Source organism: Hoplias malabaricus, chromosome 1, assembly GCF_029633855.1.
Source record: "Hoplias malabaricus isolate fHopMal1 chromosome 1, fHopMal1.hap1, whole genome shotgun sequence".
In the NCBI taxonomy this organism is placed as follows: domain Eukaryota; kingdom Metazoa; phylum Chordata; class Actinopteri; order Characiformes; family Erythrinidae; genus Hoplias; species Hoplias malabaricus.
Genome location: NC_089800.1, coordinates 69,410,410 through 69,425,719, shown reverse-complemented (window position 1 = coordinate 69,425,719; position 15,310 = coordinate 69,410,410). Strand labels below are relative to the sequence as shown.

At 39.0% G+C, this 15,310-nt stretch overlaps 1 protein-coding gene across 2 annotated transcripts in view; it reads right to left on the bottom strand.

Annotated features, from left to right (window-relative positions):
- Positions 1-5,368: 5,368 nt before the first annotated feature.
- Positions 5,369-15,310, bottom strand: part of rcan3 (regulator of calcineurin 3) — a 53,806-nt gene continuing 43,864 nt past the window's right edge. For both annotated transcript variants that reach the window (XM_066672101.1, XM_066672111.1), the window contains 3 exons: positions 13,911-14,084; positions 12,410-12,581; positions 5,369-8,132 (listed from right to left, as the gene is read on the bottom strand). In XM_066672101.1, coding sequence (XP_066528198.1) covers positions 7,978-8,132; positions 12,410-12,581; positions 13,911-14,084 — 501 coding nt within the window. In that variant the 3' untranslated portion in view covers positions 5,369-7,977. The remainder of the gene's footprint in view (positions 8,133-12,409; positions 12,582-13,910; positions 14,085-15,310) is intronic.

Here is a 15,310-nt window from a genome sequence, read left to right as displayed (position 1 = left end):
CAGGGCAACACACACACTCACACATTCACACCTACTGACACTTTTGAGTCAACAATCCACCTAGCAACCTGTGTTTTTTGGACTGCGGGAGGAAACCGGAGTGCCCGGAGGAAACCCACTCAGACACGGGGAGAACACACCAACTCCTCACAGACACAGATTCCCGGAGCGGGAATCGAACCCACCGCGACCCTGAACTGGATAAGCAGTTACAGATAATGAATGAATGAATGAATGAATGAATGAATAATATATACTTCTTAGCAGATACATAAGTAAGTATCTGCTAAATAAATAAGTAGAAAGTTAATATTATAAGTTAATAATAATTATAATAATAGAAAAAAGAATTCAGAGTTGTTAATAATTCATGGTAGATACTGAAACATTATACTAGCTACTGAATAATTCATTGTAGATTTAGTAACAACGAACTTGCCAACGCTTCAGATTGATGCCACTATCATCATTATTATTTTTGCATTAATCACCATTAATTTCATTACACTTACATCAGTACTGTAATAGGTACACTATAGCATAATGACTGACTCGCCTGGTGATTAATCGCCTGGTATTAATTTCTATCAGTAGGTTGATCATCGGAGGACGGAGCCCCTTACCTGTTCTGATACTAACTATAAAGCTGATTTGTGACGTCAATTGTAAAAAGTGCTATATAAATAAATTTGGATTTGATTTTGATGAATCATAGTAGTTACACAATAGTTAATAATAGATAAGATTAATTGATTGCAATGGTACAGATTTGCTCTTGACATTGGTGGGGACCAATTACTTGCACAGTATTGCTCACTTATAACTGGAAAATTTTTCTTCCTATTTTGGCACTGCTAACAACCAAATATAACTACATGAGTCTCATGTGACAGCTGGGAAAGGCACAACCAATCAGACTGGTCATATGTGTTACGGGGAGGTAGGAATGTGTTACGGGGAGATAGATAAAGTTTTTTGGGGTTTTTTTGTGGAGGGGATCAAATTATTGGTTAGGACAATTCAGTAAATGCTGGATATTGGTGGGGATATTGGTGGTTACCTCCATCCATGCTAATTCTACGCCCTTGACTGATTGTACAAAGTACTATATATTATTTAAAATGTGCTACATATGATACAATAAGAATAAATTATTTACTAATCTACTGTATCTTCAGTAACTACTACAAATCTAATATATAAGATCTTTAGATCATAGTAAGGAATTGGAATGTGGATAGAACTCGGGAGGTATATTTGTAATAGGTGGCATAATAATATTACTGGCTTCTTAAGTATAAAAAAAACACCAGCAACAAAAACAAGCCCTCACTTCCCAAAATCACTGGCCTTTTCTTGCTCTATATCTACCAGTAGATGATGACTGTGTGTGTGTTTGCTCTTTTGTTCTCCCCTCTAGAAAACTGTTATTGGCTTCTACTGTTACATAAGCAGAGCTTTTCTCTCACAGGTCCGGCTCAGCTTTCAGAAACGGGTGAAAAGAGAAGCGGTTCAATCTGCCTCAATCCAGTTCATACAGCTCTAATCCCAACAATACAGCACACCCACAACACCTGCGTCATGCAATCTGATTGATTTATTCAAACGATTAATGGCTTAGAATTTAGATTATTTTGGACAATTAATGACGTAGATAAATAAACCTGCATTGTCAGAGAGGATTCTCTGCTGAAAGGCCCTATTAGTGCATGTGTAGGTTTCAAACATTCAGCATACTTCATGGTGCTTTTGTCTTGCCACTAGGTGTACAATAAGATATTACAGACCTTTTTAATGCATTTTTCTCCCACTAATCATTAATCATCACAATTTTCACACTGGTAGCTAGGACTCCACCATTTGCACACAAATACCACCAGCCTGGGAAGGTGAGGGCATGCAAATACTTCCTTGGCATTTGCTGGCTAGGCATACTGTGGCCATACTGTGGCATACTGTGAATGTATGATGGGTGAAGAATAGGGGCCATCACACCCACCCAGACAGAGACTGAGACCGCACTCTCTTAGACCTCTGGCCTCAGATGGCTGAGGCATAACCTGGGATGGAACTGGCAATCTCCCAATGATATGACCAATGCTTAGACCACTGTACCACTAGAGAGCTTTTAATAAACATATTTTAATTAAATAAAACAAATATATTATGTAGATATCTTAAACTATTTTGAGCTAAACCTGAGCTGAAACTAAGTTAAAACCACCTAATTTTGGCCTAAAGAAATGGGTAAAACTGTACCTCCATATTTTCACATCTATAGTTAATTTGTGTCTTGTACTACTAGTTACTGATTAATGCTAGCTGAATGTCATCAGATTCACACAGAAATGCCTCAATAACTATTAATGACCTTCATTTCAGATTTGAGGTGAAATGTGAGAGGAACTTATAAACCTTTGGCTAAATAGTTGCTTTAAAGCAATATACACTAAATCTTGTCAATATTATTTGCTCATGGGATGGGTTTAATGGGTTTAACGCATTTTGAATCACACATTTGCTGTTCTGTGCACAGTGTGTAGTCCCGTTCTCTGCTGAAGTGTGAATTTCACTCTGCTGTTACTGTGAGTCTCAAAGGAGAATCCCCTCTTATTGCAATTTACACCATGACTGTGCTAAACCTTTATCTGCCTCTAAAAACATCCCTCATTTTCTTCCTAAATCACACCAGCTTCCTGAACATGACCGTTTTAATCCAATTCCTGGCACTTTCTGGCTGCCCTGTGCTGTTGTGTCAATCAACTACATAATGTGATTCACCTGGGATCACCTGGATGAACAAGAGGTTAACTTGAAAAAGGAGGAAGTTTGTCATTGTTCTACAACACAATGGTGGAGGGAGAAGAGAGATAGAGCAAGAGCGAGAGAGAGCGGGAGGGAGGTTGAGGTTATTTATTGAAAATTAGTTTACCTTCTTCTCCCCATTATTCCAAAAGCAGTAAATCAGTGAAAACATAAGGTATAATCTCTTGCCCAATGCTGGTGAATGGAACCAGACATATGAAGTGTTTAAGGCCTCAAAAAAAAAAAGTTCCTCACAGAAAGTTAGCACATGAAATGTTCATTATACACTGCCTCATAGCACAAAGAATGCCTAAAATCCAAAATGGAAAATAATATACTGGGAATTTTGAGGCAGCTTTGTCCCTAAACTGAGGTCTTTCTTTAAATTAATTAACTACTATTTTAAATCATAATTACAAATAAAATCCTATTCACTTGTGGTTTTGGAGAATACATGCTATATTTATTTTGTAGACATGGCCTGCTTTTCTTTGCCACATCTGAAAGCGGTCAGATGTTTTTAAACTTTCATTGAACCATTTCACATCAAATCACTCTGAATGACTAAAAAGTCTGTTCACCATGAATCATATTTGCTTCTATACCATGTTTGTACCCTGTGGTATGAGGAAGAATTAGATAAACCTGAAAAAAATAGTGTGCAGAGAAAGGGCAGGGTAGTCCTGGCTCACACACAGATCATTTTACCACCTGAAACAAACCAGTGCCTCTATTCAGCCCAAAATGGGTCGTTGATGCACTGAGGGATTTCCAGGTTTCATTTGATGCTTAAAGTTACCTTTCTCTGAGTGTTAATACGGTGTGTGTGTCTGCCCTGTGTTGTAAAGCACTGCCCTGGATAACTGTTCATTCATGGTCTGTTTTATTAGCTGGGAGGTAAATTAAAGCTGTGAACCAAGTAGGAAACCTGGCCTGAAAAGTGTAGCTAATCAACACTAAAAACATTAGAGCCTTTACAGTAACAATTTAGTCAAAAAGTACCAATTTCCCCTTGTCCAAATTTATCCAATCCACCAAAACATCACGTGTCTGTGTGATGTGTGAAATTAGCTTCTTTTGTTGTACACTCAAGCTAAGAGCTAAAAGGCTAATGTCACTAATAATAAATATTAAAATAGTTTACACAGATGTCAGTATATATCTGTCAGTAGTTTTGACTCTGAGATGTTTTCTACAATAATAGATCCAGATATGAGGTATTGTAAGTGTGAGTATTCCTGCCAGTCACTGTTGTCTTTGCAGGAATTCTACAGAAGCATTTTCCATTGCTCTGACGCTAGGAGCATTAAAATTGTGATTGTATGAGAGGTGTGTTAAACAGGCCATATATATATATATATATATATATATATATATATATATACAGGGGTTGGACAATGAAACTGAAACACTTGTCATTGTAGTGTGGGAGGTTTCATGGCTAAATTGGAGCAGCCTGGTGGCCAATCTTCATTAATTGCACATTGCACCAGTAAGACCATGTGCATCCAATGGTTCAAACATTGTATCCTGAAGGCGATGCCGTGTATCAGGACGACAATACACCAATACACACAAGACTGGTGAAAGATTGGTTTGATGAACATGAAAGAGAAGTTGAACATCTCCCATGGCCTGCACAGTCACCAGATCTAAATATTATTGAGCCACTTTGGGGTGTTTTGGAGGAGCGAGTCAGGAAACGTGTTCCTCCACCAGCATCATGTAGTGACCTGGCCACTATCCCGTAAGAAGAATGGCTTAAAATCCCTCTGACCACTGTGCAGGGCTTGTATTTGTCATTCCCAAGATGCATTGACACTGTATTGGCTGCAAAAGGAGGCCCTACACCATACTAATAAATTATTGTGGTCTAAAACCAGGTGTTTCAGTTTCATTGTCCCACCCATATATATATATATATATATATATATATATATACCCTTTAACACACCTCTCAAACATCTCTTGGAATAAAATAATATATTCCATGTAAAAATTTACTTAGAATACAATCTTTTTACAATGAATTCCCCTTTTGATTCTTGATTTAGACATCAAGTTTGAAGACTTTAGAATCTGAGTACTTCTAGTACTCAGTACTCACAGTGCAGGAGCTATGTATATGTGAGAGCACAAAGATGAGTTAAAAATATCTACAACAAACAAAATAGCAAAAACAAGAACTGAGAAGGAAGAATGCTGAACAAAAATGGTAAAAAAACAGATACTTATTGCTGCACACCTGAAGGGATATAAGCAGTGACTCAATGTCATATTCTATTTAAAGGGACAGGCGTTGAAACTGGTAATCCTCAACAGGCTTGTTTAAACAGTGTAGAGAGAGGTGTTGTAATGTTGGGTCTTTGTGCTATTTTGACCAAAGCAAGACACAGACATATCATTAAGACCCCAGGGTACTGTGTTAACTTGTGGACAAGGGGTGTAATATGTCCCCTTTAATCAAACAATCAGAGAATAATGCTTGTTATTGGGCTTGCGCTTGTGTACATTTGCTGTTGAAAGGCATAAAAAAACACAAAAGACTTTTTTGTTTGTTTTTTAGGAATTATTGTTATTATTTATATGTATTTATATATCTATGTGAAACAAATGAGTCATACCTACACAAACATAAGCAGGTCGACAGTTAAATATACAACTCGTCAAATAAACATCTATAGGAGAGAGAGAGAGACGCAGGTATACACAGGGAATTATTGCTTCATTGCTACTTTTTGTTTTCTTCTTCTTTAATTACTAACTACACAAGACGATATTTAAATGCCAACAGAAAACTATAACACCAGTGTCAGAACCTTCCTTTTGTAGAAGAAATGGAAAAAAAATCAAATTTCTTTGCTTCCGTCACAATACAAACAAAGTTAACACACTTCCTTGTTTAAATTACAGAAATGTGAACAATCGGACAGAGCAAAACTGTAAAAAACACCAGAATAACATCATCCTTATCATCTTCACTGTCAGTGGAGCATCTGATACATAAACAGTGATTGATGTTTGCTATATCATTCAAATTCTTACCCTTTTTAATGGTGTACATGCACAAGAAGCAAACAGCCAGCCTAACACACACACACACACACACACGCACACAAATTAATCTACTTTTTTCTCTCTCTTCACACACTAAAGCTCCTTTAGACAAAACAGCAGAGAAAAACAGCAATGACAATTGGTGCAATGCACAAAATCTAGTTTTCTGCTGGTGAGAAGGCTACCCAGGTGCTTTTTATACCCCAGTATGTCAAATTTAGGTTAAAAAAATGATAATAAAATAAAAACACAAATCCAGCACTTTTGGTGCTCGGACAAAACAGAGTTAGATAAAACAGAATGAAATGACACAGAAGCAGACAAAGCAAAGAAGGGTATACAGCTCAGCAGTGGTAGCTGAAAGATACAATTACAGCAGTAATAAAGTGCTTTCATGAAGTGAGCCCTTTGTGATTGCCAGTCCACTACAGTCCACTTTTTTTGAACTGCAGTGCCCTTTTATTTCTTTTAATGTCTGGCTTCCCCACAAAGGCTCAGGTTCACTGTTTTGACGTAAAAGCAGGAAAGCAATATCGGCCAAAACACGGTTCACAAGGTCACAATTTCACCCTGCATGAAAGTGGGCTTCCATGTCCAAACCCTAATTTGTTTTTGTTTCAAAACTGCATGTTGAATGCAAAAAAAAACAGAAAAAAAAACCCTCATACAAGGCTTAAATTCTGTCGATGTTCAGAAATGACATTCTGTCAATAGGGAAACTGAGAGATTTAATCAAGGGCCAAGCAACTTGGGGGGGGATAAATCACAGAAATCTTTTACATGAGTATTTCGCAGCAGATTTCACACATCAGCTTCATTTTGTAAAAGTCAGACAAGCTTCTAAAGGGTCTGAAATCACAGTAATGATATCAACTGCCCATGTGCAATTCAGTGTTTACTGCAATCTAATACATATCACAAAGGCCCCTTGGAATGAACTTAGGATTCTAGATCGTTTCAGAGTGTTTTGGCCAATCTTTTGATTTATCACTTAATATAGGTGCCAGGCTCATGCAAAAATTCAGAGATCCCTGGGACCGGAAATGGACTAAAAAAAGCACAGTGTTGAGGATGGAACACAAACTTAAAATCAAAACAAAATAAACCATTAAATAAGTATTATTTTCCCCTATTTTTTCCCTTTATGATCACCTCTCAAACCGCAATATATATGTACACATACAAATCTTCCCATCAATGTACAGCCTCCTATGTGGGATATGTGTCAAAAACACATTTAGTTTCTCTCCATCTTTGTCCAGTATAAAACACGCTTTGCTCCAGATGAATGACACCAGTAAGCATGCAAAAAATGTGTGGTATCAAATACATGGTAACAATTATATTAATATTAATAATAGTAATTATCACAACTACACACATCTAGTTGAGTAACCAAACATGTTAAACAACTAATTGAAGTTAAAAAAAAGAAAGAAGAAAAGAAAGAAAAATTCTAACCTCTTTGTAACACCACAAAGTGTTTTTTTGTTTGTTTGTTTTTTAAACACTCAGTACATTCTTCTGCACATCACACACACCAGGATCATGTGGTGTTCAAACCCAATGCATTGTGTGATATGTTAAAATAATTAAACAAACATGAAAAATAAATCTTTTACTTCCCTTTTTTAAAGCATTTTAGATTTGTCAGTTAATGACAGCAACAAACCACTACTTCTACTACTACAGATAGATATATTACTACAGCACCTATTGCTACACTAGTGTGACTAACTCTATGAGTGAGTGAAAAAGTGCTTGGATTAAAGGGCATGGGAGGGGTTTTTGGACCCCCACCCCACCCCCCTACCCTTCTCAAATAAAACGCCACCCTGTCTGCTCCGTGGGACAGTTATGTGTCAGTGTGTCGCTTGCTTTTCCTCCAGTCCAGCCCAACTCTGTCCATCTATTAATCCATCCAACCATCCATCACTGAGGCAACCGAAACAAGCCCCTCCCCTCAGTGTCTGGCCTAATCAATTTTTATTTGATATATTTTTTTAATTAGAGCTGAAATGAAGGGTCGTCTCCTTCCCCACAGCGAATGTGTGAGAGAGAGACAGGTTGAGACAGAGGACTCGTGCAGTGTGAGAGAGTGCAGAGGAGGAGGGTTTAGTTGAAGACTTTTGGAGGGCTCTCAGGACGTCTGGTCTGTACGATCTTCATCTTGGGCCGGGCCTCTTCTTCCTCCTCGGTCTCGCTCTCGCACACGTGCACTACTACGCTGGGCGTGGACTCTGTACCCGCGTGCAGCTCATACTTCTCCCCTGCAGAGGAAAAGAGAAAAGAGAGAATTAGTGCTGTAATATAATCCCAAACAGAGTCGTGTCAACCAGCTGCTGGTCAGTCAGTCGTTTGCTGAGGATTTGTTCAGATGACATGTCAAGTCAAGTCAAGTTTATTTATATAGCACATTTAAAAAGACAGTGAATGTCAGCCAAAGTGCTGCACAATAAAAATCAACTAACAAAACAAACCAGATAAAATTATAAAACATACATGTAAAAGAAATAAAACAAATAAAAAAATCCAACAATAAAAGGTTGTGGAGAAAAATACAGATAACAAGACAACATAAACCAAGGCAGAGACAAATGGCTAAAGTAATTTAAAAGGACCCAAAGGCCAGAGAAAATAAATATGTTTTTAAATTGGACTTAAAAGTTACTACTGTAGGGGATTGTTTTATAAAGAGTGGGAGACTGTTCCAAAGTCTTGGAGCGGCTGCAGCAAAAGCCCGATCTCCTTTGAACTTCAACCGAGAGCGAGGGGTGTCTAAAAGCAATTTGTCAGAGGAACGTAGGGCACGTGAGGTAGATCGAAAGCAAAGAAGATCCGAAATATATTTCGGAGCCAGGCCATGGAGAACTTTGAAAACAAACAGTAAGATTTTAAATTCAACTCGGTATTTCACTGGTAGCCAGTGCAACGATTTTGCAGCCTTGCAGCTGCATTTTGGACCAGTGGCAATCGTGACAGGCTCGATTGAGATATACCCAGGTACAGAGAATTACAATAATCGTTACGGGAGGAGATAAAAGCATGTATAACTTTTTCCAGGTTTTTAAAAGACAGGATTCTCTTAAGTTTAGCTATATGACGGAGTTGAAAGAAACTACCTCTCACAACAGTGCTTATTTGCTTTTCAAACGTAAGGTTTTTTACTTGGCTGTGTACATTACATGACAGATGCCCCAGTTCATTGGCCATGGTGGGGGTCAAGTGGGAATTTCCGAAAATGATCACATCTGTCTTGTCTTGGTTCAGTTTGAGAAAGTTTTTAGACATCCAGCACTCCACGTCCCTCAAACAATCCAACATGAGTTTTAGTGAACAATTCTCTCCTGATTTCAGCGGAAGATAAAGCTGTGTGTCATCGGCATAACAATGATATGAAACATTATATTTTTGAAAGATTGACCCCAGAGGGAGCATGTACAGAGAAAAGAGGATGGGTCCCAAGATAGAGCCCTGAGGTACACCACAAGTAAGAGATGCAGGAGAGGAAGAGGAAGACTGTCCTATATTTACAGAAAAAGTTCGATTTTCTAAGTAGGAAGCAAACCACTTCAACGCAAGATCCTGGATGCCAACGTCAGACAACAAGCGATCTAACAGGATGGTGTGGTCAACTGTGTCAAAGGCTGCACTTAGGTCCAGGAGAATTAAAACAACACACTTTCCTGAATCAACTGCTAGGAGTATGTCATTTAATACTTTAAGAAGGGCAGACTCAGTACTGTGGTGTGCTCTAAAACCTGACTGAAATGCGTCTAAGATATTATGTTTGTCTAAAAAAGAAGAAAATTGATGAAAAACAACCTTCTCCAAGACTTTTGACAAGAAAGGTAGCTTAGAGATTGGTCTAAAGTTATTGAGGATGACATGACTTGCTGATTTTCAGTGAAAAGCTACACTCATTGTCCATTTTATTAGCTCCATTGACCATACAGGAGCACTTTGTAGTTCTACAGTTAGACCATAACTCACTTTCTTACCCCGATTTCACCCTGCTCTTCAATGGTCAGGACCCCCACAGGACCATCACAGAGTGGATGCTGGAGTGACACTGACGTGATGATGTGTTAACGTGTGTTGTGCTGGTACGAGTGGATCAGGTACAGCAGTTCTACTGGAGTTTTTAAAGTCCTCAGTGTCAGTTCTGCACTGAGAATAGTCCCTCAGCCAAAAACATCCAGCCAACAGCGTCCTAGAGGACGACAAACACAAACTGTGCAGGAACAGATGAGCTACGGCTTCTGTTCTTACAGCTATATCTAACGTGGGTCAACGAGCTAGGTGTGTCTTACAGAATGGACAGTGAATCGACACAGTGTTTAATTGTCGTGCCAGCACAACACACATGACTATACTGATCTGCATGCATTTGTAAGGGTGCATGGATTAACGGAGGTGCACGGGTCAGCGTGAGTTATTTTAGATCAACATGGGACGTTTTTGGATTAGGTCGGAGCAGTCTAGGTATTTAGCTCAGTATGGACCAGTGAGAGTGTGTGGAGCCAGAAAGGTCCATTCATGTTTAATCCATGATACTGGAACTTAAAGTCCCATATACCCATAGTGATCCATAAATGACAGATAACGTTAAATATATTCATAAACATATTCACAAATGGATCCAAAAAGTCCAGTATGCATGTGGCTGTATGGTACTTTATGCAGCAGTATGAGTTTATGGAACTACATGAGGGAGAATTCCTTTAACCTGCCTGAGACTTTAACTCAAGTTACACTTGAATCCCCATTAAAGCCTACAACTAATCTGTACAGAAGTCACCGAGGTGATCAGCTGAATTCTTCTGATCTCAGGTGACCAACCCTGCTTTTATCTGAATCCCAAATCAGTATTTCACCTGCTACGAAATTCTAATGGCTGTGTCCTATTTGACTGGAATTAATCTGATCACTAGGTAACAAAGTATACAATATTACTCTATATAATTGTTCATGTATATTTAATGAATATATATATATATATATATATATATATGAATATATTTAACGTTATATATATATATATATTAGAACTGCACTCTTATTTTGCAAGTGTCAAATTCAACATAAGCCCATATTTACAAAATACAACCAAGATGGTCAGTGAATACATTGGAAATCTTAAGTTAGTTCAATAAAGCTTGAAGGTTATTAACACATCACAGATTTAGTTTTTACTGCAATTTACAAAATGTCAGAGCCTTTCTGAAAATGGGGTTGTCTGTTTAATTGCTGTCCTATGTAAAAAATCTCCAAAACAGTAACTTATTTAAGAAGGAAAAAAACTTTCTTAACTTTGAATTGAAGCCAATGTAAAAATATTTAATTCCAGGTTATTTTGGAGCATTTCTACTGGGCCATTCGTCATAACCACTTCGCATAGTGTGAAGGACAGGTGCAGTGTTCAAACGATAAACTAAAAACCATTCATTCATGTAACCGCTTATCCAGTTCATGCAGACAACACACCAAACTCCTCACAGACAGTCACCCAGAGCAGGAATCGAACCCACAACCTCCTGGTCCCTGGAGCTGTATGACTGCGACACTACCTGCTGCGCCACCGTGCCGCCCTAACTAAAAGCCAACAAAAATTCAAATACATGTTTTCCTTTGGACATCAGCTGCAAGTTGTGATGTTGTTGAGGTTTACTTAAACAACAAGTGAAAATCAGATCAGAAAAAAATCAGAAAAAATGATGCTTATTAATGCCCTCTGAGCAGATGTCTTGGCAATGACTCAGCAGAGTACAAAAAGTGGCAGCTTGAATGAAGTAAGGCATACAGGGCATACTGAACAATCCAGAAAACCCTCTTTTATTTGCTTCAAACAATGGCCTATGAGCTTATTTCCTGATGGCTATTGAAAAGCAACAATGGACAGGCTACAGATACTGTATTTTTATTAAGCTCTTGAAGTTGTTGCCCAATGAAGGTGTGGCCCCTGTGGAAAAACATGCAGACATGCAAACATGGACAACTGAATCAGTGTTGCCACAGAGACAATAAGACAGGTCAGCTGAAAGGTGACAAAAGCTCAGATCATGAGGGCATCCTTTCAGATTCAGTCAGTAGGGGGAGCTGCAGCCATTCAAATCTTTTAGACTCTGTATCTGAAACACACTTTGAAAGCTCATTTTAGCTCTTGGCAATCCACAGTACATAAAGATTGAGCTTCAACAAAACTCTAGCCAACCCAGGCACAGGAACATTTGGTCTGATGTTGTCTAAGGAGTCATTTTTTCCTGTCTTCATCCTATTGCCATGTCCAGACAGTGAGCAGAACAGAAAGGGCAGTTGTCACTAGTGGCGCCATTCTGTTGCATATATGTTTATTTACAAATTTTACCCAGACATTCTCCCCAATTACTATTCGTCACCAACAGCATCCATCAGTGAATCACTCCTGATCACGCACCGTGCCTCTAGCCATCCTACCCATCCAGAATGTAAGGCCAATTGAGGACTCCCTGGCTTAGATAGCTGAAGCATCCTCTGGGATTGTAGTTAGAAGTTTCTAATTAAGTACCTGGCCCCAGTTTGGCGACAGCACACAGCAGGTCATAGTTGATGACGGGTGTAGCATCCTCTCCTTGACTCCATCCCACGGGCGGAGACGCAGGGGGAGAAATGAGGAACTGTTTCACAGGCTGAGGAGGAGCCAGGTACGTCTTGTCAACATCCTCACCTGTGTTCTGCACCTGTGAGACACACACAGTCACACATTAAAGACACATCATTCATTTACTTGAAGTGTTCAACATATATCTACCTGAGTCAAAGTAGAAAAGTACTTGCTTGTGAATGTATTTGTCAATTAATGCTTGCATGTTTACCCTAGGTTTTCTATTAAAGTTAGCATGGAACAAATCTCAACTCATTTTATTGAAGTATATCAGAGTGAAACGGCCTTATTTGGTGGGAAGAAATGTGGGCCGACATGACCTTATGCATGTCTAAAAGCCATCACTGTATTAATTGTGAATTAGTTCGGTGTTGTCACTGATTAATGTGTATGGCGGATGGGACAGGAACTTATAATGTGATATAAGACACTCCCAAGGGGTGTTTTTTTTTCTGCCCTCCTCCAAAAGTTACAAAGTGCAGTTACAGGTCCCTATTACAGGTCAGTGGAGCATCATAAAAATTTTGAAGCTGTGGCGCAGCAGGTAGTGCAGCAGTCACACAGCTCCAAGGAACTGGAGGTTGTGGGTTCAAGTCCTGTTCCAGGTGACTGTCTGTGAGTAGTTTTGTGTGTTCTCCCCGTGTCTGTGTGGGTTTCCTCCCACGGTCCAAAAACATATGTTGGTAGGTGTCCATAGTGACGACATAGTGGCGACTCAAAAGTGTCCATAGGTATGAGTATGCGTCGCCCTGTGAAGGATTGGCGCCCCCTCCAGTGTGTGTTCCTGCCTTGCGCCCAATGATTCCAGGTAGGCTCCGGACCCACCATGACCCTGAACTGGATAAGCGGTTACAGACGATCATTTTAAGATAAAAAATATTATGCAGTGTTTCTTTATAATATTTTCCATGGCCAACAGCTTTTATCACGCACAGCTTTACAAGATGATAGTATCACTACAATTTGTTTAAAGATTACTAAAAACAATTTTATTTTAAATGACAGACAATGAATTGTATTTAATATGAACCAGGACATGGATCATCAAGATAAAGTCCCATTTCTATTTAATCTTGACTTTAAATGATCAAACAGCCATTTATGAAACAATCATTACACTGACACCTACTACCCCCAATGTATGAGAGTTTCAGTACAAAACCTATTTTAAAAATGGCTGCCCTCATGTGGGGGACCCATTCTATGTGGCATAAATTAATTAATTCAGGTACTATCGCTGTTTTCTTCCTATCATGCTGTAGTTATAAATATAAAAAAAAAACTGTAAATATAATAAATTATTATTATATAATAAAATAATATGTTTACTATGATGCTACAAATGATAGATATGATGCTTGGTTAATTATGTCATTTTCTTCTGTAGATATACACACTCCCTCACCTGTGCGAAATAGAGTTTGAGTTTGGAGCCATTAAACTCTGACTCATGGAGCTCGATGCGAGCACGTGCTGCAGCCTCTGGCGTACTGAAGCTAATCCGGACTCTCCGGAAACTCTTAAACATCTGAAACGATGTCTGGTCATCATAGATCCGAAACAGAGATTCAAATCGCTCCTGTAAAAACAGAGAAAGAACACAAGGTCCATTCAATTCCACAAACACATACAACAGAGGACATAACTTCAATTACTGTTCCAGTGACCGTAGATTGCTCAGGATCCATTTAATCTTCTCCTAAACCAGTGGTTCTCAAATTGGGGATCGAAGCTATGGCAGAGAGGGTGGCACAGCGAGGAAAATGAATCAGGCATGTTTGAACACTTTTAGCTCTGTGTGTGTGAGTTGAGAAGAGGCTCAAACATTATTTTATATATTATTTTCACCAAAAGGGAAATAACTCTACAATAAAAGTTTGGGAATCCTTGTCTTAAACACACACAACACGGGTCCAATCAGGGCTCCAATGAACAGTGAACCTGTAGGATTATTTATTGTTTCAAAGCTCACAGGTGCATTTAATGCTCTGTGGGAAACCCAGGGAACATGGGCCTATTCAGTGTTTCCATTAGCATAGAGCATATAGGTCCATTTGGTATTATTGTTAACTTAAGAGCTCATATATACACAATCTTATCATAGTGCAAATAAGTCATTTCATGTTCTCCTAGACAAAAAGAACATAGGTCTGTTTGATGTTAAAAAGTGTTACCTCAAACGCAGAGCACATAGAGTCCAATTCGTGTATTAATCAACATAGAGCACATAGGTCAACAAAATGATCAATGTTTTAAATGTTCAAATCCATATAAGCTAGTCTACTAGTAATTATTCATTCATTCATTATCTGTAACCGCTTATCCAGTTCAGGGTCGCGGTGTGTCCAGAGCCTACCTGGAATCATTGGGCGCAAGGCGGGAATACACCCTGGAGGGGGCGCCAGTCCTTCACAGGGCAACACACACACAATCACACCTACGGACACTTTTGAGTCGCCAATCCACCTACCAACGTGTGGTTTTTGGACTGTGGGAGGAAACTGGAGCACCTGGAGGAAACCCACGCAGACACAAGGAGAACACACCAACTCCTCACAGACAGTCACTCTCCTCACAGACAGGAATCAAACCCACAACCTCCAGGTCCCTGGAGCTGTGTGACTGCGACACTACCTGCTGCGCCACCATGCCGCCCAGTAATTATTCAATACTACATAATTTGTTTTTGCAAGTTTGCTGATTTAGGAATGCAGTAACCACAACACTTACTATGGTACATAAACATTCATTTCTTGTCAGCTCCAGTGGAAAATTAAATGGACCAACTCTGGACCTCAGCATGTC